Source organism: Macrobrachium nipponense, chromosome 13 (assembly GCF_015104395.2).
Source record: "Macrobrachium nipponense isolate FS-2020 chromosome 13, ASM1510439v2, whole genome shotgun sequence".
Classification (NCBI taxonomy): domain Eukaryota; kingdom Metazoa; phylum Arthropoda; class Malacostraca; order Decapoda; family Palaemonidae; genus Macrobrachium; species Macrobrachium nipponense.
Genome location: NC_087206.1, coordinates 26,779,242 through 26,802,841, shown reverse-complemented (window position 1 = coordinate 26,802,841; position 23,600 = coordinate 26,779,242). Strand labels below are relative to the sequence as shown.

The 23,600-nt window shown below is 37.8% G+C and overlaps 2 protein-coding genes across 6 annotated transcripts in view; one reads left to right on the top strand and one right to left on the bottom strand.

Moving 5' to 3' along the window:
- The window catches only part of LOC135225701 (gonadotropin-releasing hormone receptor-like), a 59,317-nt gene extending 44,213 nt beyond the window's left edge, over positions 1 to 15,104 (top strand). For all 3 annotated transcript variants that reach the window (XM_064265061.1, XM_064265060.1, XM_064265059.1), the window contains exon 6: positions 14,967 to 15,104. In XM_064265061.1, coding sequence (XP_064121131.1) covers positions 14,967 to 14,976 — 10 coding nt within the window. In that variant the 3' untranslated portion in view covers positions 14,977 to 15,104. The remainder of the gene's footprint in view (positions 1 to 14,966) is intronic.
- Positions 1,905 to 23,600, bottom strand: part of LOC135225699 (extracellular matrix organizing protein FRAS1-like) — a 409,627-nt gene continuing 387,931 nt past the window's right edge. For 2 of the 3 annotated variants that reach the window (XM_064265056.1, XM_064265058.1), the window contains 9 exons: positions 22,015 to 22,137; positions 18,745 to 18,933; positions 18,258 to 18,455; positions 17,695 to 17,967; positions 17,341 to 17,361; positions 16,869 to 17,002; positions 16,543 to 16,645; positions 14,961 to 15,137; positions 1,905 to 3,551 (listed from right to left, as the gene is read on the bottom strand). In XM_064265056.1, the coding sequence (XP_064121126.1) occupies positions 2,970 to 3,551; positions 14,961 to 15,137; positions 16,543 to 16,645; positions 16,869 to 17,002; positions 17,341 to 17,361; positions 17,695 to 17,967; positions 18,258 to 18,455; positions 18,745 to 18,933; positions 22,015 to 22,137 (1,800 nt within the window). In that variant the 3' untranslated portion in view covers positions 1,905 to 2,969. The remainder of the gene's footprint in view (positions 3,552 to 14,960; positions 15,138 to 16,542; positions 16,646 to 16,868; positions 17,003 to 17,340; positions 17,362 to 17,694; positions 17,968 to 18,257; positions 18,456 to 18,744; positions 18,934 to 22,014; positions 22,138 to 23,600) is intronic. The other variant, XM_064265057.1, reaches the window with a different exon arrangement.

Sequence of the window (23,600 nt, the reverse complement as noted above, 5' to 3'; positions counted from 1 at the left end):
CCCTTGGATCCTTCCTTTGATGATACCCTTTTGGCATTTTTCTGTAAAAGGAGAATTAAGAATGTCCTGACATTAGTTTATTTCTTACAGAAAAAGGAATGAAGTGAGATTTATCTTGAGTTGAATCGTAAACTTTTGGAAATGTTGAAGTTATGATTTCAGAGAGTTTTCAGATTGGAAACCACAGCAAAATGGATGGGAAATGCAGCAATTTCTTTAAAAATTTGTAGCATAGAACTTAATATTTACCAGTGTCTATCAACTTAGTTTTCCAAGCATTCTTTTGTGTACCTGACTAGGCTACTTGCAAATAGCATAAACGTTTAAGTCTGAAGATACTGTAAACACTTCCACTCTTAAGGCGCTGTCACACTAGCGAAATTTCCGTCGACTTTTCATGTTTTGACGACGACTTTCTGGTGTCGTCGTCACGAATTTTGAAAACGGTACCGATCGAATTCAACCCATCACTACCGTCGACTTTATTGTTTGTTTATATTTCGGAGAGCGCGCATTTCAAGTGGACAAGATTGCCAGAACAGTTTTTGGTCGAAGATATGGGAGAGAATTATGCTTATGGGAACATAAGCATGCTAGTTTTATGAAAAAGGGTCTTAAATGAAAAAAAATTACCAAGAGATCACCATTGCGATTCAGGGAAAACTTTCCTGAACTTTGCTGATCTTTATACAGATAAGCATGCTATATCGTGAATATCAGATTGTTATATAGCCTAGGTCTGCTCTCATTTTATTTTTTATTTTTTTTTGAATTAGCAAATAATATAAACAAAAACCTTTAACATTTTTGCAGTTTCTCTAGCTTAATTTATAATACAGTCTGACTGTGGTTGTGTAAATATAAGGTTACGAATAAGCTATCTAGGCTAGCCCTAGCTTATTTTTTTTAAATAAAAACTTTTACGTCTTTTTAACCAGGACCGAACACATAAGATCTTTTTTTAAAACTTTTATGCAGCATCATTAAATCCATGCACAAGCACGACGATCTAGTTGCTGCTGGTGTTATAAAGCATAGTTGTTTTATCATTCGGGAGTCCACAGCTCAGATTGTTTGTTTTACGTTTGACGGACGACAACTACGACATAAAGAAGAAACGTGTGTGACAACCAGAGATAACGGAGAATGAGCGTCGACTTTCTTTGAAAAGTCCACGACAAAATCAGAAAAAGTCGACGGGAATTTCGCTAGTGTGACAGCGCCTTTACTCTCAAGAAACACAATAGGCTGGACAGCTTTCTTACATATTTGAAAAGAAACATCAGAACTAAAATGCACACTAAATATTCTATTCAAAGGCTCCTCACTGAACATTTTCCAAAGTATTTTATCACAATTTTTTTTATGGTAGTTGATGTGTATTTTACATCTCGTACATCATGAATCAAAAACATGATGAAAATTCACTGATTGTTTAAAATTACCCAAATAGGTAACTTGTGCCTATTTACGTATATGCTTTACCAAAGTTTAAAAAAGGGATTTTGACGTAGGAAAAATCTATTTCTGGGCGAGGAAGCCGTGTCGCTCCGTGAAATGTGTCCTCTTTTAGCACTATTTCTAGTAAAATTATGCTATTGATACAGAGAACTGCTAAATTGGACATGTCAGAAGTCTCTGACTCGCTCACCTAAATAAAAGGTGTCGGTATAGAACTGGGGCGAGTGTTAAACACATAAAAAAGTTAAAAATTACCCAGATAGGTAACCTGTGCCTATTTACATATATGCTTTACCAAAGTTTTTAAAAATACTTTGTACAAATGAAAAAAAAAAAAAATTTAAAAATGACCCAGATAGGTAACCTGTGCCTATTTACATAGTATATGCTTTACCAAAGTATTTAATAATACTTTGTACAAAACATGTAAAAAAAAAAGAAAGTTATTTCAATGGCTTTATTAAATAAATAGAACCTTAAAAGTATCGGCAGTTTCAGAATGGCAGTGTCTTGAACACCTGAGATGAATTCAGTGTGGTACAATGAAAAATGAACATGGAAAATGATTAATGAAAGGACACCCATACAATCAACAATACATGTTCTTTTGTCGTAAGTTAGTCATTATTCATACACACATACATACAGCATTAAATTCACATTACAGTAGAGCACATTTTAGGCATTTCTTATATTTGAATTAGTGCAGTACAGGAATTTATAAGCCAAGAAAAAATTTAGCTTGTAAGCAAAGTACTTTATCACTGAAATTTAAGGGAAAAAATGTCAAATTTACACTTGACTGCTAATACAGTCTTGCTTGATTCCATGTCATTTCAAATGCACAGTAAAATTAATATAAAGAAAAAACATATCTTTAGTCAACATGACACTGCATCATGTAGTAAACATACAATCAATATTAACAAGTACAAGAATATTTAAAAAATATATCTTCAACTTTTAGAAAGAACCCCAACAAACTCTAGTTGAGACATTCATTAAAATACAGTGATGTCAGTTGTGATAAAGAGATCTTTAGAAAAAAAAGGCAAAAGAGAACCTGCTCTTAGGAAGGTTACTTACTAATAGAGGAACTTTTAGGAGGAGAGCTTCTGATTAACTATCAAAAGAAGGCACAGTTAATTGTCAGTATTCACACATTAAATTATTAGTTCTGTACATCATATTTTCTTAGACTAGTTTTTCTTGGAAAGTTGTTCATCATAATTTTTTTCAAAATTTTTACACAATTACTTTCATTATCATTTAATCAAGTATGGTGAACTCTTCTGATAAAGTAATTAACACAGTTCCATAGTCTTGCCATTTCATTTTCATAAAGCACAGAATAAAATCCATGAGAATGAAATGCAATATATGTAATTAGTCTCATAAGGTTTGCACTGCACTGCACTAAACTGATAGCCCTTACAGGCTGGTTTAATGAGATATGCAATGAACTTTTTTTCTCCCATTTTTTGAGCCATTTCCAGGATTGTAGACTCTTACACTTCAGTTCCTTCATCCTCCAAATTATTTCGAACTGTAATAGCTAAAGTTTTGACTTTAACAGTTTTCAAATTGCTCTCACTGTTCAGTGTCATATTACTAGGCAATGTCTTTGGCCTTTCTTTACTTCTCCCAATTCCTTTTCTTCTAACCTCCTCTCGTTCATTTTTCAGACTTCGCACTACTATGACCTTCTCTTTTCCAGATTTTCTGTAGTGTCTTCTGACTAATAATATAGCTATTATGATGATAATTAGCAATATTACTAATGTCATTACCACATATAAAACACTCAAAAACACTGAGTTGTCTGAGCCTGCAATACTGGCAAAATTTAGTATAAAACTGCGCATATTTGTACCATTACGAGTGTGAAGTGATTTGAGGAATTCTGGCGTTGGAAGTGATTCTAAGCTTTCTTGATAATTTCTCGGATGCTGTAGATTTGTTTGAATATGTGATTTCTTATGTCGTTTCTGTCTTCTTACTTCCTGAATGGCAGCATTGTAAGACAGCACACTGTGCAGTGGAACATCCCTTTTGTTTCGTGAATTGCTGGGGCCTATTGTATAAAGAACCTAAAAATAAAAAAATAAAATGAATTGCAAAGTTTAGAATACCGTAAATAAATATTTTGATCTTTTAATTATAAACATTTCAAATCATAACTTGATAGCTTACTACAATACTGTATACATATACTTGTTTCTTCTAATATTTGCAAGTTTAAAGAAATGACCAGAGTAGTGAAGTTGTTCATAGCTTATTGCTTATAACTATTTTTACATCCAGATTTTAAACACCATGGACAGATTTCTGTAAAAACCCTCCAACCTAAAAACTAAATTTGTGAACTTTCACAACTGCTGTATTTATATATTCAAGTCAAATGTGCAATTGTTAGTTCACACAGAATTGGCACATGAAACTCCTCCAGAGATGGATACCATTGTCAAAGAAAGAAACAACTTAGATCCTCATGTTCCTAAATTGTGAAGTCCATGACTGTCTTACTTTCTTCAGAGTGGATTCTTCAATCTAGTCAGAATATTCAACAACCTTTAATTACATATCTTATGCACTATTGATTTGGATCTGCAATATGAACATAGCAATTGCATTGTACATCTTTTGCCTAGCAACAACTCTCTTGAAATACACGTACCACACTTCCTTGACAGAGACTGCTGCATTACCAACGATGGAAGCATTGCACCAGGAATCACAAGAGACATAACCGGGAATCTATCCTCAGTCTTGAGGACAAGAGTTGTGAAAAAAAGGCTGAGCTTCTTGGTCTTACAAGTTACATGTATACATATGCTCAGTCTTTTTATATGGGATTTACTTCCAGCACAAGCTTGAGCCGGCCTTTTAGTTTGAAACAAGGTGGACATTGTTAGGTGTCTACCGACAGAAGGGGAGGAATCTCTCTCATCCAGATGGTGTGCATTCACTTTTCTTGTTGACAGTTATGCTATGTAGTTGTTTTAAACTTGTTTGAGCCTATGAACATTTCTCTGTAATTCTCTTTCTACTAGGTTTTGCCTTTTTCATATACGTAATGCAAACCCAGCTTGGTCTTGGCCTTGGTGTTAGTTCTTTTATTCTGTTATATCTTTTTTTTCTATTCCACCTCAAAGGAGAGAGGCCTGTCTCGCCACCAACCATTCTATTTTTACACATCTCAGCTTCGTTATATCGAATATTCTTGTTCTTTCTTATCTACATATTTTTTCTGGTAGTTCTGAAGTGTTTTCTCGATGAACAAGCAGTTTTTCTCTCAACTACACAATTACTTGGAATGTTGTAATTTTTTAGCCTTTCAGATAATGTAGAGATTGAGAAACATTGAGACCGAGGAAAGTTTTCTTGCTATAGTATGGTGGTTTTGTAACTGTTGTACAAGACTTCTGCTTGCCTTCCAGCATGGCTCCCTGTCACGAACCCCGAGAGGTCCGCTCTAGGTTCGATATTAGAATAAACAAAAGAATTCAACACCAACAGTTGAAACTGGGGATACGAATATAGAAAGATACACAAACATAACAAAGGTTTATTTACAAGCTTACTAAAAAAGATAAATGCAGAATGGTTTCTACTATTTACATAACAAAAGTAAAATCTTATGCTGCATGAACTGGGGAAACAGTGAGGTAATGAAATGATGTCATTGGTCTAATCAATGGAACATTCCATACTGCAGGCCTAAACTCAATTCCTCAAACTAAAGGACTCTTCAGGAGACGGCCAGTTCCCTGGTGGTCAGAAGACTTAGGCTGTTACACTGAGTTACAAGGTCATCATTGACCAGGTGCTGTAGACATCGCACCTTGGACAATGTTATTTACAAACAGTGTAGGGCACGATTTCAAAAAGCTAAGAAAGCTGGCAGAAGACTAGCATGGGCAGGATATGTATCCTCTATTAACAGCAGAACACCAGTCTGTAGCATTTGGAAGAAAATACAAAAAATTCAGAGTAAATTTACACCCAATCCTCCTCCAGTACTTAAAAGTGAATAATAATCATGTCACTGATGCCACAGAAGTTAGTAATAAACACTTTGCTCGAGTCTGAAAAATCAGATAGTTCCACAGGACATCATTTCAGAATGATGGAAGAACAACATATACTACCTGACTTTACATCAAAGCTGAATCATATAATATATGACTTTTTCTGAAAGGGAATTTGATTCTGCTTTAACAATGAGCAAGAACACTGCCCCTGGTCCAGATGAGATTCCTTACGAAATGTTTAAACACATTTCAAGGAATACAAAACTTTTTATAATCTGTATTATCAATAGAATATGGGATGAAAGCAGCTGCCCTAGCATATGGGAATTATCTACAATGTTACCATTCCTTAAGCCTGGAAAAGATCCTCTCTGTGCAGCAAGTTACTACCCAATTGCTTTAACTTGCTGTTTATGTAAATTGATTGAAACAAAGGTAAATGTAAGGCTGATGTGGTATTTTGAGCACAATATTCTAACACCTTCTCAGTGCAGTTTTCGAAAAATGCACTCCACTCTTAACTACTTACTGCAACTTGAAGCCTCTGTCTGTGAAGCATTTGCCTCCAAACAACATGAGTGTTGACATAGAAAAGGCACACGACACTGCTTGGAGACATAGGATTCTCAAGACTATGCATAATAGTGATCTACAAGGCCAATTGCCTTTATTTGTTAAATAATTTTTACATCTTAGTTATTTTAAAGTTAAAGTTGGCAGTACTTTATCAGGGAAAAGGTGCCAAGAAGGTGTTCCCCAGGGCAGTGTTCTCAGTGTAACACTTTTTGTTCTGGCCATAAATGTCTTGCAGCTGTTATTCCAAGAGAGGTCTTAAAGACACTATTTGTAGATGACTTGTCAATGTCCTTTGCTGCCACTCAGATGACTGTAGCCGAAAGAAAGTTACAGTTAATAATAAATACAATAATAAGTTGGGCTGAGAAACAGGGTTTTAAAATTTCTGTAAGCAAGACTATAGCTGGCCACTTGTGTCAGATCAGGGGAGTGCATCCTGATCTAGACCTCTATTTGTATGGCCGTAGAATCCTATGTGTAGAGCAGGCACACTTCTTAGGCCTAGTTTTTGGCAGTAGATTGACTTAGGTCCCCCATATCAAACATATAAAAGCAAAGTGCCTAGAATCTCTACACATCTTGAAGGTGCTTTCTAATACCAGATGGGGAGCTGATAGAAATCTTTTACTAAAGCTTCATAAATCCTTAATCTTTTCAAAGCTGTCATGTGGTTGTGAAGTATATTCTTCAGCCTCCTCATCTAACTTAAAAATTTTAGATTCAGTGCATCATTCAGGTATTCGTATAGCCACAGAAGCTTTCCATTCCTCACCAATATCTAGTTTGCTAGTTGATGCAGGAGAGATGCCCCTTGAACTCTCATTACTTCAGTACTGGTTTAGAGTGCAAGACTCCCCAAATCTCTGGCATTTGCTGTGGCAAATAGAAATATTTTTAATGGTTTTTACAAAAGTCATCCAAGGTATCCCACTCCTTTTAGCTATAGAATTAAAAAGATTTTAGAGGATGCAAATATTTTTAAAAGATTTTAGAGGATGTAAATATACCAAATTTGTAACTAATTTGTATTTTTCATAACTAACAAACCTGAGGTCTTAACATTTAGGATTACCTGGCCCCAAGCTGGAAACCGGTAGAATTAAAATTACACTTGTGAGATCCAGGGACTAATGGCATCTATACCAGGTCACGGGGCATGTATACCCAATGCCCACGGCTAACCTGTGACCCATCAGTTATATTTCTAACCCAGTTTAGACTGCTAGAGGGGTGGTTCGAGGTGGGCCTTTAAAACTGTTAAGACCTCAGGTTTGTTAGTTATGAAAAATACAAATTAGTTACAAAATTTGGGTATTTGTTCATACACGAAACAACCAAACCTTCGGTCTTAACATTAGGATAGACTTACTATTGGAGGGAGGTAAGTCTCTACAACTGCTGGAAGTTTGCCACCTTATCCATTTCCGAATATATAGGGAAATTCTAGAGGAAGGACAATGAACCTAGGACCAAAGATATAAGCGGATCTATTGGTTTCCTCCCACTGGGTGTAGATACCATTCTACTGTTTACTCTTGTCCCTTGCGACTGGATCCACCTTCACCCCTCTTTCCTTATTATCCAGAGGGGTGTGTTGCTACTGAAAAGTATATCATCAGCTAAGATAGCTTCACAGTATGGCTGACCATCTCACCTGCATCTAGTCCGTTCCAGCACATGACGGTTACTCTCCTTCATATTGCCCAGTAGTTAAAGAGATAGGAAGAAAGTAGTAAAGAAAAAAGACCAGTCATCCCATTCATTCTACTTTCATACCTTCATCTTAGACTAGACGCAAATTGACCCGCCAGGGGCATGGATGAACTATATCACTTGTTGGGCCGCCACCACTGGACCCAAGGAAAAGGTGTCCAAGGATCTATGGGCAAACATCTTTCAAATAAAATGAGGTGAAAGTTGTTTGGCGCTTCCACACGCCAGCTTTCAGAATTTTATCCACAGACATGTTCTTCTTAAATGCTAGGGAAGCACTCACACCCCTGATGCATGAGCTCTAGCTCCCACCTGGCTATCTGACCCTCTGTCTTCTGCAGTATAAGCATTTCTGATTGTCTCCCTTAGCCAAATGATATTGTATTCTTGGACACTTCCTTCTTGTTCCGTCCTGTACTTACGAACAACCTCTGGCACCCGGCCTGAGGTGCCTTGTTCTCTTTAAGTACTCCCTTAGTGGCCTGACGGGGCACAGGAGCATTTCAGCTTTGTCGTTGTCTACAAAGTCTGCCAAGGAAGGTATGGTAAAGGAGTCGAATCTGCCGTCTACTATTGTTGGATTTTGGGTCTTTGCCACGAATTCTGGGACAAACTCACACACCATTGATCTCCAACCTCTCGAGTGCTTTATGAGATATGAGAGGCCATGTAGCTCCCCCACCCCCTTTTGGTTGAAGCCAGGGCCAATAAGAAGACTGTCTTCAGGGTCAAGGCTCCTATCCGTGGACTGCCTTAGTGGTTCGTAAGGGGGTTTTGTCAGACTACTCAGTACCTTGGTCAGATCCCAACAACTGGGGGCTTTTAGCTCCGTTTGGTGGGCATGGACTGTTCAAAGCTACCTCATCAGCATGGCAACTCCAACCCCATGGAAGACGATATGTCCACTCCTTTCATTCGTAAGACTGACTAGAGCAGCCCTGTACCCCTTCACTGCAGATACAGACATATGTTTTTCTGTTCTGAGATATATCAGAAAGTCTGCTAACTGCTGAATAGTGGTACCGAGTGGAGACACGTTCCCCCTACGACACCAATCACAGTATGCTGACCACTTCCCTTGGTATACTGTCGCAGATGATTTTCTGATATTACCTGCCATCTGAGTTGCTGCTTTCTGCGAAAACCCTCGCTCTCGGAGGAGATACTTGACAGTCTCCACCCGTGAAGCGATAGGGACTTCACCGACTGGTGGTACCTCTCGCACGTGAGGCTGACACAGAAGGTTTGCTCCATGGAGGTAACTCTCTTGGCACATCTACTAGGAGTTCCAGTAGGTCTGGAAAACCACTTGCTTTCGGCCATAACGGGGCTACCAGGGTCATCTTGAGGTTCTGAGACCGCATTACCCTGTTCAGAACCTGACGGATTAGACAAAATGGAGGAAATGCGTACACGTCCAGATTGTCCCAGGGGTGTTGTAGCGCATCTTCTGCTGCTACCTCTGCGTCCGGGGACTACTGAACAATACACTTCCAACTTTTTGTTGTACCTGGTTGCGAATAGGTCTATGATCGGTCCTTCCCACAACTGAGCATCCTGTCCACTACCTGTTGGTGTAGGGACCACTCCGTTCCCAGAATCTAGATACCCTGCGGCTCAACTTGTCGCCACTATGTTTCTTTTTCCCGGAATATACCTGGCCTTGATGTCTACCAGGTTCTCTATAGCCCACTGGTGAAGTTGAACTGTCATCACATGTAACTGCCGAGCCAAACTAGGCCTCCTTGCTGTTTATATAAGCTACTACTGTGGTGTTGTCTGACATCAATACCACCGAGTGTCCCTTTACTCTCTCCCTGAATTCTTGTAGAGCCAGGAAAGCTGCTTTCAACTCCAGCACGTTTATATGGAGTTCTCTGTCCTTGAAACTCCATTTTGCTGACACCATCAACTCCTCCATATGGGCTCCCAGCCTTCTAGTGATGCATCCGAGAACAGCAAGAGGTCTGGGGAGGATTGTTGAAGGGGGACACCCATGTCAGATTGTCGTCGTCCACCCACCACAGCAAGTCTTTCTCACTTCTGCCGACAAGGGAATTTATCGTACGGGTGATCTACTGTTGGTGACCAAAACTCCTTCATCCTCCATTGTAGGGACCGAAGGTGTAGCCTTCCTTGTGGTACTAGCTTCTCCAGGTTAGGTTAGGATTCCAGCACCACCTGCCACTGTCTTGCTGGCTGTGTCTGCTTTCCAGAAAGGCATTCACACTTGTTTGCATTTCTGTACTCTTTGGTCTGTCGGGAATACTTTGGTTGGCTTGTGTGTGTCTATCACCATTCCCAGATATTCCAAACGTTGACTTGGATCCAGCTGCGACTTCTGCTGATTCACCACAATACCTAGGCTGTGACAAAGCTGCAGGAGGGCCGCCCTGTCCCTGAGTAATTTCTCCCTGGACTTTGCTATCACCAGCCAATCGTCCAGATATCTTATCAGAACGGGATCCCCTGAGCGTTAGCGCCCATGCCGAGGCACGAGGGTGAACACTCTTGTAAAAAACTTGAGGAGACGTTGTCAATCCGAAGCACAGGACCTTGAACTCGAAAGCTTTCCCTGCAAGACTGAAGCGGAGAAATTCCTTGAAGACTGATGGACTGGTATCTGAAAGTATGCGTCCTTAGATCGACTGTCAGCATAAAGTCTCCGATTCTTTGACTGCTTGTAGAACCGTTTTCGGAGTTTCCATCTTGAAAAACAAACTGGTTTCCTTATAAACAGATTCAGCGTTGACAGGTCTATTACTGTCCTCCACTCCCCGTTGGCTTTGGGTACCAGGAAAATCCTGCTGTAGAAAGCCTTTTGTCGGACTGCATACTTGTTGCACAGCTCCTTTTTCCATCATCTTCTTCACTTCGTCCTGCAGAATAGTGGCCTTCTGAGATTTGTGGGCATAAGTGACGTGGGGTAATGGTTGATCTGTCAGGGGCGGGGTTACCTCGAACGGAATCAAATCACCCGATCCTGAGAACATCCACCACCCACTGCTCTGCCCCTAGTTCCTGCCACACCTTCCAGTGATTTGCCAGGCAACCCCCACTGGTGTGGCCGAGTGATGAGGCGCCCATCCTATCTTCTTGAGCCTCTCCCCCTTCCCCTATTGCCCCTTCTCTGTTTTCTATTGTGAAACGGGCCGATGAGTTATCCTCTTTGGGGAAGAGGGTCTTGTGACTCTATTAGGGATGCTATGTCTCACTGGTTTCTTTCGAGATCTGCTGTTGTCTTCCCTCCAAAGGAATAGTTTGACTGTTAGAGGTTTTCCTAACTGCCTGTTGCACCAACCTATCGTTAGTGTCCATCCTTCTTCTATCTATCGCTTCTTCCAGTATGACCTCTGGCAACAGTAGTTGCGATTCCAAGATATCCCCATTCCTCATTGCTAACAGGGAATCCAAATCCACATTGCGGCTTAGTCTAGCCAATGCTGCATCTCTCCTATTAGCAGGATATTTGCCCAAACATTGGCACTTACGTTGTCAGGTACGCAATCGCCTTGGACCCTGACTGTAGTAATCTAATGAACAATGGTTCATCTATACTACCTTTACCTTGTTGCTTCGAGATGGATGCAATTTTCGCCACTGCTGTTTGATCCAAAGGTCTAACCAGGACGCAGCCTGAAAGACAGAAGAAAAGCTGTTGCTTCTAACGTGGCAGCCTCTTGGTACGTCATCGAAGGGCACTCCATTTTAACCTGATCCAAGGTTAATCCAGGCCTTAACCTTACAACATTAGGGTTCATTTGTCTAGACAGCAAAGGGACCTTCGGTGTCGTAATATTTCCTTTGCTTTATCATTGGAGGGGGAATAAATTTAAATGATCTATTAGATCTTAAGGAATTATCCCTCCGCAATCTTTGCGTTTACGTGTTGCAAGACCGATTCCGCATGACTCGAACAAGGCAATTCATACGACACCTTGGTATCCCTCTTTAGTCCAAACGCCATGTCAATTCCAGGAGGAAGCATACTGGCCGGTGTTTCTGTCTTCTCCGAAAGGCTATTGAATTGACGAATCAAATCAATAACCTCTGCATACGAGGCCAGAAACTCTTGGTTTTCTCCTTCCTCCGGCTCTAGTGTACCACTCTCCGTCACGAGAGATGTTGTCTCGCCTCTATCTTCTGACAGACAGCCCGGAATTCCACGGCCGCCTGCCCCTACGGCCGCGGCCTCTTTGATTCTTTGCTGGCCGCTGTTGGCTCGATCCCAGATAGTCAGCAGGGGAACGAGAACGTCTCACTCTTTCTCTGCTCACGGATCTAGAGCGAGAATCTCGTCTAGATCTCCAAGATGAAGGCTCCTTAAGACAGAGGTAAGTTCGTCTTTATTAGCATTGGCATCGTTTTCGAGCGTCGGCGAGCCCGGCCTCGGCCTTCTATCCAGACGGACACTGCCTTCCACGAACGTATCCGCCCCCGAGGTTTGCCAACTCTCTATTTTTTGTACTTTTAATAGGAGCCTTATCGTCCTTCGTACGTATTTTGAACGGCCTTACGGGCGAACTGGACCTGCATTCCATCCTCTGCTGCACCTTTCGCCGCCAACGTCGATTTTACCAGAGGTATCGCAGTTTTTGCGATCCGAACTGGCAACTCCGCCTCGCCGCTAGCTCGACCCGGCCGTCACCTCTCTCGCTTGTTCGGACTCTTGCGAACGGCTTCGTCTGGCAAACCTTGTGCTTAATAGCCACTGATTTTCCGACCTTCTTGCTGACTTGGACATGACAGTCTTCGTCCGAAGGAGAGGAAGAATTGATTCTTCTCCTCTTGGCCCGAGGATCCGCTAGGAACTCCCGAATCCTCCTCCAACGCTTGACTGGCGCTCGCCGTGACGTATCGGACTTAGCGATGACGCCGAACTAGAGGAAGAAGACGAAGAAGGCGAATCACTTTTTCTTTTGTCTCTCTTATTCATTCTCCTCCTCTATATCCTGTAACTTCTGCATTACAGTTTGCATTGACGGATCAGAAGGCGTATTAGCGTCTGGGTGCAGCGAAAAAAAGGCGAGAATCGGTCTGTGACGTCATCACGCCTGCCATCTCAGAGTGTGACGTATGTTGTGACGTCATCGCTCTCGTAGGGAGAGACTGAGAGGTTTCTGCTGGTAACCGCACGTTTGCTGCCAAATTACCTCCCACGTTCTGCATCGCCGTAAATACTGAGTGGGATGGAGAAGCAGCGGCATTAATTCCATAAATTGCAAGCCCGGGGGATGAGGAACATTCAGCGCTGCCGGTACCCTGCTGGAACCATGACGTCATATAATGCGCAAGCAGACCATCCAAGGTTGGTACGCCTGGTAGGCCTAGCGCTGACCACGTACCATCTAACCTATGCGCTTGCGTAGCAGGAGCCTGGAACAAAGATGGCGGATCTCCCCCTCTACTTGCTGGGAACAAAGGAGAGTGCAAATTATTCATAAAATTACCCAAGACCCCTCCTGACGTTTCCGATACAGAACCGCTAGGAGAAACGAAGAAGGGGTATGAGACAATTCAAAAGCAGGTGGAGAAACATATGGAGCAGCCTGGTTTATTACCGATACAAAAGAAGCCGGTAAGGTTTGTCATCCAAAGATGGCGTCACCCCTTTCTTTTGTATTGGCTTTTCCCATAGAACTTCTTCCACTGTTCCACCGACCAACCGCGACAAACAGAACACGGATTAGTAACCGTACATACGTTTTCCCTGCACCTACTACACGTTGGATGAGGATCCGTCGACACCGAGGTTAGGAACCTAGAACAAGGGAAGCCACTGACTCCTGGGCATTTCCTTTGTCTCCTCTTCGAAGCGGTAGACGATCCCGATGTTGAGGCAAAATTCTCCATCATACCACGTATACACTCTTACCACACACTGATCACACTTGGAGAAAGAAAAAGGAATGAAAAAATAAAAAATGAAATGGATACAAGAACGGGCAAACTGAAAAAAAACCGCTTTAAATGAGATAGACAGTAACACGTCGTATCTTAAAGGCGGTAGGAAAATAACTGATGGGTCACAGGTAGACCGTGGGCATTTCTGGGTGAGACAAATGCCACCCCGTGACCTGGTATAGATGCCATTAGTCCCTGGATCTCACAAGTGTAAGTTTTATTCTACAAACCGGTTTTCCAGCTTGGCGCTAGTAAATCCTAATGTTAAGACCGAAGGTTTGTTTCGTGTATGAACAAATGTAAAAATTTCCCATAATTCCTTTTGTGTATTCCAGTAGTACTCCTGTCTGGAAGTTACCTGCTGTGAAATTATGCATGTACTTCAATGGAGCAAAGAGGGATAAATCTGATGAGGAAATGAAGGCAATATTTTTAGAGCATGCATCAGAGCATATAGATACAAGTTTTATATTTACGGATGGTTTCAAATCCAGTGCTGGCATTGGTTATGGAGTTGAATCTTTTAACCGAAGAGGTGCGCTCCTTCAGTGGCCTCAAACTTTACAGCTGAACTGTGTGGCAACCCTAGTAGCACTGAAACACATTGCAACACTCCCAGTGTGTAGCTACACAGTATTTTGTGACTAAAAGTGCCTTACAGTCTCTGGAAGTCTTCAATACTGATCATCCCTTAGTGTTGAAGATCTTGCAGTGGACCTCCTTGCACCAGTATAGAGGAAGCATTGTTTCTTTTTGTTGGGTTCCTGCCCATGTGAACATATAGGGAAACGAAGAGGCAGACCAGCTAGCCAAATCAGCAGCACAAACTTTGATACCGAGAAAGTGCCCTGTTCCATACTGCGATACATTCCATGATATATGGAAATCCATCCAGCATTTATGGGCACTTCAGTGGGACAGAGTAGGCCCCAATAAAATGAAAGAAATCACTAGTCAGACACACCCTTGGAAATATGACCTAATACCAAGGAAGTGGGAGGTTGTATTATGTAGATTATGTATTGGCCATACGCGTTCAACTCACGGCTATCTGATGGAGTCAGGAAAAACAAAGGATGCCTAGTTTATGAGAGGGGGGGAATATTGCTAATATGGTGAAATTTCACTTCTTGTTAACATCACTTCATTAATTCAAGGTGCTCTTCAGCTTTGAATATTTTTACTGGCACACTAAATGTAAAAATTACTATGAAGATTCTCCACATCTTTGCTTACTTCCAGAATTCACATAGGTCTGCAATATGTTCTTACCTGCAGGTACCACTGATGTCCTGAGTTCACTTTGTATAAAGCATCTGTTTTCAAAAGGAAACCGTCCACCCCAGAGAACTGACGAATAAGCTGGAATTCTGGCAAATCTTCTGCAAAGTAAGCTTCAACATGAGAACTGCTCAAGTTACTTTCAGTAATGTATGGCTGTTCACGGTCCTGAAAAAAGTAACAAGAGGGCTTTAAAGACTTTGATTTCAATGTGAAATTGTGATAGATATGTATTCTGGGTTTTCCTATGAAATATAACTGGGCCAAAATATTGTATCGAGAGAGGATGCAGTTTTGACCAACCCCTATATCCAAAGTAGCATAATCCAAAGGTTATGAACATTGACATCATATATACCAACTAGTGTTCCTACAGTGAAAGAGAGCAATAAAATTGAAAGTTATTGTTATAAAATTAATAATAAAATTTTTGATTTCCTTAATTGCCAATGTTGATAATGCTCATAGTTTTTCATATAATTGTTGATTGTTATATATGATATATTCTTTTGGCCTAGGTTATGATTTCCTTGCTATTCTTTTGTTTATATTATTAAGAACTGTGTGTACTATACATATACATGCTTTGCTTAGTATGAACAGTGTGGGATATACATAAGGTTTGTTTGTTTTTTGTTTTTTTTTGGTAACCAATGGACAGACTCACCTTTAAGAAGTATTTTATGGAGGTGCAGTATTAAAAATGTTTTAGCACTTTGTGGGTAACGTAGTATAAAATTATCTGTTGTATTCCATATTGAATTACGAGGTTAACCTTTACAAAATACCGGAATTTTGTCTTAGTAGTATTTCATCCATCATTTAGCTTGCTAAACTGTTAGTTTCATAGTTACCACATTTGCTTTGTGAAGATTGCTATTTTTAAAATGTTACCAAATACCAATGAAAGTAATTTTACAAAATAAAAGCAATGGAACTCCAATAGTAATATCATTACCCTACTGTCATACTGTCATAGAATGTTTTATTCATAGTAAAAAATGAAAGTACTCTACAGACACACTACTTCATGGTAGTGTACGTCTAAATATATGATTTTATTGATCACAAAGTCCATTTTGTTCAAGTTAAATGAAAACAATGAAAACTGCTTACAAATGGTAATAGGTCATTTTTTATTTATACTTTGGGCTTGCATGATTAATATTTAATATTGGTAGAGCTGTCTTTTAGCAGCTACTATTTATAATCAATACTGCTTGTGATTTACACATTCAAGAGAAGTTATTAATCTTAAGAACTAGCTTTCTCCAACAAATCTAATGACTGATAAGTCTATTCTAAAGTATATAACTGATGCTACTACTGTTCAAGCTACTATCTTACCGAATAATGTAAGAACATTACAAGACTACAGGAGTAAATCCAATACGTAAAATAAATCACTGTGGCTAAATATGATCTAGGATAAAATTCCACTTGGTCAAACCGACTTGCTTTAAAATTCAATTCAACTTTGTCTCCAGCGACAAAATTCCCTAGGTTGTGTGCAAACCTATTTAAAAACAATGGTAAATTATATATATAGACAAGAAATGCAGTAACTTCTTACCAAGATAAGAAATCGGTGGCGTAACCTACTTGATGGCTGTATGCAACCATACTGAGGACCTTCTTTATATAGTTCACCAGTTGGGTCATAAGTTGGAACATATCTGGAAGGGAATATTTGCATAAAAAGTATATATTAGGTAAACGACTTGAGTATTTATTAATTTTAAAGCTGTATTGCCAAATACTAATTAGAATTTATAAAATTTCTCAAGTACATGTACCCTTAAAATACAATTGCTTTCAAGTTAGTTAAACCAAGAGAACATGAGAAAATTTTGTTAAAAGATAAGCTTCAAAACATCACAAAAATGAAAAATTAAGTACCCTTCAACACCAGTACAAAGGAATACTCGTTGAATGTAAAGTTGGTAAGCTGAATGAAGATCTTGGCTAGGATGCCACAACACTCTTCCATATATTGTCTCTCCTGGTCCATAGCTACCCTTGTAATCAACTTCCTGCAGTGACAATAAGTTAGTGTAATTTTTTTTTCCTCAAATGTTATTATGCTTACATTAATAGCAAGGTGGCCTAAAAGTAACAAAATCTAGTAATTCCACAAGCTGCTTTCAATCCATTTTTTGGAACTACTCACCAAAGTAAGAGCTAATTCCCTGCTATACAATGTAAAAAAAAAAAAAAATCCTTTTCTCTTTACGCTAACATTGAACTCAACCTACTCCTCTCTAGTTACACATATGTACGTATTATGCAAGTTGTGCAAAAAGCATGTACTATCCATCAAAAGCAAAACTTTGGACAAAAGCAAAAATTAAAGTGTAAAGAAAATACAAACCTGAAAACTGAGGTTGGCAAACTATTATGAAAAAAGAAGAGTAGACAATAATGTGTTAGTAAATCCCAGCAAAAAATAAACAATAGGAAAGTAGAAATATCAATCTAATACATAACTAATATCCAATTTTATACTTATCACAGATGTCATTCTCATCATGAACAACATTAATATTTGAAGAACCACTGATCATAAATTAGTCATATTGTACATGAAATTTTTCACTCAAAAAAAAAAAAAAAAAAAAAAAAAAAAAAAAAAAAAAAAAAAAAAAAAAAAAAAAAAAAAAAAAAAAAAAAAAAAAAACCATTGTGTTTTAATAAAAGATGTCCACTCAAGAAGGCCATTTCTTACCTGTAGATTGTCAACCTTCCTTGGATCCTTAAGAAAAAGATTAGGACTATTCAGCAACTGGAAATCTGTGTTTAGAGTATAAATCAGAGGAACAGGCCTTTGTGACTGCTGGATAGCAACAGGCAGTGCAAATGCTTTTGGTGGATGAGGAGTGCAGGCAGGCTCATCCATTTTCTCATAAGCTTGAGTTGGAGATACAGTACACGGGATAAGTTCTAGTACGTATTCCCCTGTATAATCCTTCAAATTGTACTCGCTTGTAGCTCTCCAAACCTTCAGGAATAATGGGAAATTATTTCAATAACTTTTTAGTCAAGAACTTGATAACTAAAATACTATACATCCAATTATCTTGAGGAATCCTATAATATTACAATCTAAATATGAGAGTTCACTCAATAAAGCACAAAATGGTTTGTCTTAATTTAAAGAGTCTGGGAACTTAACTCAAGAAAGCAATAATTGCTAAGTCAGCAAACAGTGATTTTTTCTCATGCTTGACTTCAAATGGCATTTTGAGGTCAATCAGAAAATGCATGACAATTTTACCACTGATCTTTTACCTGTTCTGGACCATCCCAAGTAGAAGCAGTCCACAGAAGTTCAAGGTTGAATTTAATATCCATATCTTCTGGGGCCCTCAGACTTGAATGTTGGCCTTCCAGCCCCGAGTGCCGAAGCACAAACTGACCTCTAAATTTAGCATGAGTCTTCAGATCAATGACAAGACGACCAGATTCATCGATAGTGATTCGAGTCACCTAGAACACAATAATAATAACATGCTTTCCTAATATAATATATGAAAGTGAACTACATGGTATTTTAGGTAAAATATTGACTAAACAAAATATATGTATTTTGAATATCTATTAGTTATTCTAATGTAATACAGATACATTCCCAATACAGTGCTCTGCAATTAAAGCCAATCAATTACATAAACAATAACAGTGTAATATGTCATTTGATTACTACTACAGTACTTAACAGTTCTCAAGTGCAAAGTTTATATTTAGTATCACAAAATTTGTCTATGAATTTACAAACCTGAATTTTTGCTGTCAGTATTGGTTCAGTATGTAATCCTTGATGCCACAACAAAGTATTATAGTACAGAGATACCGAGAGCTCTGTGCGATGATCTAAGGATGCCCAGCCAGGGGGTGAGGTTGCATACACATACGACACATAAAGAGGAACTCGTACTGTCAAAAAGCTCTGCCCACCAGACCCAACCTACTCAAGAATTAAAATAATGTATAATAGTGTAAAATAAGATATGTTTCCCTATCAACTAGAATGGATTGGAAGTAAAACATCATAAGAGACTTAATGATTCTCTTTTAAAATTCCTGTTACTAATACATATATAAAATGTGAAAAGTGCAGAATTTACTTTGCGTCATTCAGATTACTGTACTTTCTTATGTCATTTATGAAAGATACTTCAATAACTGTCTGCATTACATAGCCTTTTATGGTCTCCCTTGTTATAAGTCATATATTTTAAAATTCTACAAAAATCGTAACATAATATAGTGAAAATATAACCATGGATATGCCTTTTAATCCCTTTTTAATTTATAATTAAAACAATTTTGTGAGAATTTTAGGCAGTTTGCAGGCATTTATCCATCCAATTCCCAGCTCTATTTATTGAGATGGTATAATTAACCCATTGTGACTCCAAAGCTACCCAATAAGTTATGAAAATTGCATCCTCGAGAATATGATGTAAAATTGTCAAGTGTAGAAAATAAAATGACAAAAAATTAACCATAAACAATTTGAAGTTGGACAGCACTGGGATGACATTTGAAAGGTATTGGGAGATAGTTTAACTATCACCAATTAAGAGCACAAAAGTATTTTAAATTATTTTCTAGTGTTTTTACATGCAAGAACAGGCACAAATGGCAATATATATTTCATACTATATATATATATATATATATATATATATATAATATATATCTATATATATATATATATATATATATATATAATATATACATATATATACAGTAGTACCTCGAGATACGAAAGCCAATGCGAAAAATTTTACTGCTCTACATACGAAAAGTTTTCAAGATACGAAAGGTTGTTGCTGTAAAGTCCCGAGATTCGCCCGGACCACCGAGAACAATTTTAAAACTCCCGCGCCGCCAACTGAGTAAACTTGCCACCATCCTCCCACTCTCCCATTGGTTCCTGATGCTAGTCACCCCATAAGGTCCTGCTCTCCTATTGGTCAGCATCTACCCCTTGTGCTTTAAGTATTCTATTGGTAAAAGGATGCTGTAAATTGAAAAACTTATTCATGCAATACATTTAATAAAAAAAAACATTAGGTAAAGACAGAATAAAGAATAGAAAGAAATGATGGTTATTATACTGTTTGGTAGTTTCAGTAGTTGAAGAGAGATAATGAAAATTTATGGCTTACTGTGTAAAGTGATTGCTTGTCGATCGTTCGATACTCGTAAGTGCTGGATGTAAACAGACCTTTGGAAGCTTTTTTGTTTGTTTGTTTATTATAGTTAATGGTTACTTAATAATTATTTGAAATAAGTACATGCAATACATTTAATATAAAAAATTGTGAATTAGATATCATAAAATATAAAATAAATCAGATTGCCAACAAATACGTATTTTTTAGAATTCTTCTTCTGTTTTATTATTACGTTACGTATACGTATGTTTCATTATAGCTGTCAGTAACTCGGTATCTCCATTAGGTAAAGATAGAATAAAGAATAGAAATGAATGGTTATTATACTGTTTGGTAGTTTCATTAGTTGAAGAGAGATACTAATGACAATTTATGGCTTACTGTGTGCTAGGAAAAATGATTGCTTGGCGCTCGTTCGATACTCGTAAGACGGGTAAGAGCTGAATGTAAACAATCGATTGGGAGGTTTGTTTTTTGTTTGTTTGTGTATTATAGTTAATGATTAATTAATAATTATTTGAAATGAGTACATACTGATTATTTATACATTTTATTGGCATATTCTAAGCTTTTAGCTCTTAGGTTTAGATGTCAGAATCATAGACTAGGCTACAGTAGCAACTGCTAACATAGGCTAGGCTTATTGCTAAGGGACATATGCAGTAAAAATGGGGTTGAACATTACATGCAGTTGAATATTACTCAAGTATGTACAGTATTTTGCCTTTTTGGAGTCATATTTCTTCCGTCGTAACCCTAGAACATGTGTTTTAGGCCTGGAAATATAATTTACTGGGGTGTTTTTGGAGGGCTTGGAACGGATTAGCCATTTTACATGTAAAATGTGTTCCAAGATACGAAAAACTCATAATACGAAGGCCGCCTCGGAACGGATTAATTTCGTATCTTGAGGTACCACTGTATATATATATATATATATATATATATATATATATATATATATATATATATATATATGTATATATATATATATATATATATATATATATATATATATATATAGATATATATTTCATTGGTAAAAACTGTCTCTATATTTTTTATAATTCTTATTTACAAAAGCATTTGAAAGTTCTGTCTAGAATGTACTGCCCCCTCTCTATCTCAACATGTCTTTTTATTTATTTGTTCATAAATATACCAAGGGATTACTGTAGGTTTAAGTTCTTATCAGTTATGATAGTATGTCAGCTATGATTGTAATTTTGCAAAGAAATATATGAAAAAACAAAAAAGTACTGCATCTCCCCATCTCGGTAAATCTTGTAAATAATTTACAATGAATATACTCAAGAGTTTGTTACGGTTTTAATTCTTATCTGTTGATATTGTGTGAGCTGCAATTATAATTTTACAAAATAAAATAAAATTATATTAAAAAAACATGTATAGCTTGGTAAAATTAGCATTTTTATAAGTGTCTTGGAAAAAGAGGCCCCACACATGGATGTAAATATGTATTCACTTTCAACTTCCCATGGAAAGTACAGAAAAATTTATAAAAAAAAATTTTCTTAGACCATGTGCATTTGCATACATATCTTCCTCTTTCCATTTGTATTTTTTTCTTAATTTGGCCAACCTTAAAGTTTGCCCAGTCTGGGGGTGTGTTTAATACATATTTAGACAGTTCTGTAAGGGTTCAACAATTAAGTACGTACTTATTTCATTTTCTGGTAGTTGTGTTCAGCACATATTAGCTCCTGAGGTCATATGAGATAAAGTTAGTCAGTATAGTAATGTAAAACTGCTATGCAACATGCATTAGCATAATAGTTTTCCACCCCACAATGAAAAATACTTTGTACTGTAATTCTCAAAATACAGTATGAAAGTCTTACCTGAAAATCAGAAATTACTTGCCCACCACACTGGTCTACTAATTGGGACATTGTAAACCAAGCAGAAAAGGTCCATAAGCAAGATTTTAGGTCCAAGTGGCGATATAATTTCAGGGTTTTACTCTGAAAGTAAATACTGCTTGAAACACGTTGCATATGTCCTATTACTAAAGAGCAAGAATAAAAGTTTAAAAATTAAAAAAAAAAAACTTTTCTTATCAATTAGTACAACAACATATTCCAAAAATATAGATGTATGTACCATAAACACACTTCATCAATGATAATTTAACTTTTAAAAACTACTCATTTTTAATATAACTCAGGTACATTCCCATGTAGAAAAACAGAAGTTTGATTGGGTCCTGTAAATCAGTGTGTGCACTAGGTTCTTCAGATCCCTGGTGATTAACAGAACCATTCTTTATGTAGTCAATTCAATTGAAAAGGAGCTATATGGCTGGAAATGGGGAACTCTGGCTAAAATTTAAGGGGTGTATTGAAAAAATAAATTTTTAAATTTGAAAAGTACATTTGTATCACCATAAGCCTATTATTTAACCTGACCTCAGTAGCAACTTAGGTGGTAGGGAGACAAGACTTCCTAGCAGTTTGATATAAAAAAAAAAAAAAAGACTTAAAGAGACTAGGGGAGATTCTGGAAGGAGACAAAAGGAACGAAGTAAAGGTGTGGACTGCACCCTGTTAAACAATATTGAATAAACTAAGAATAAAGGACAAACAGCTTACCAAGAAGCCAAAGGACAAGCAGCTTACCAAGAAGCCAAAGTTATTATGATTAGAAAGAAGACCTTTCAAAATGGAAGACTGCTCAGGTGTGACTACCAGGCTTAAAGAGTCGAGAATACAATACTGTATCATTTTTTAGATAAGCAAAAGTAGTTTGGTTCTTCAAAGACCTGGCCAAAAAAACAGAGCAACCTTAAGACTCCTAGAAACTTGCAGAGGGAGAAAAAACTTGGATCAAAGTTCTTCATCCGGTGCAAGGTGTAGTCAGTAAAATATCGGAGCAAAAAGCAGAAAAATTAACTATTATTAATTTGATTATCCCAGCAATCTAAGGAAAGTATCAAATTAGAAGTGCTTCTATACAAGCTTTGACAGTACATAATGAGGCAAACTAATTATGTGAACTGATCTTGGAATGTCTTTCTCCCCAGTTAAAAGTGAAGATGAAAGGGCAGACAAAACCTGGTTACTTGTAACACAGGGATAAACACAAAAGTGCATTATAAATAAAAGGTCCATTGAATCTTAGTCCTAGAAATGTTTTCCTGAATTAGGCAAGAGGGATGCTAAATGTCTTGAAGAGGTAAAACTTTAGAGATCACTGAAAATAGGCTGAAACAATGAGTCAACAGCCTTGATTAAACCTCAAAACTAACATAAGAATTTGAGATGCACTTCTTAATGAATTGCTGGCATAAAGATTCTTGGATAACTGAAACATATAGGTCAAAGTCCCATAATCGGAAGACATAAGAAAAAGGCCAACCTAAATTTAGAGGAAAAGATGGACTACCCCTCCAGGCAACAAAGTAGATAACTGAGGAAAGAAGAGACAA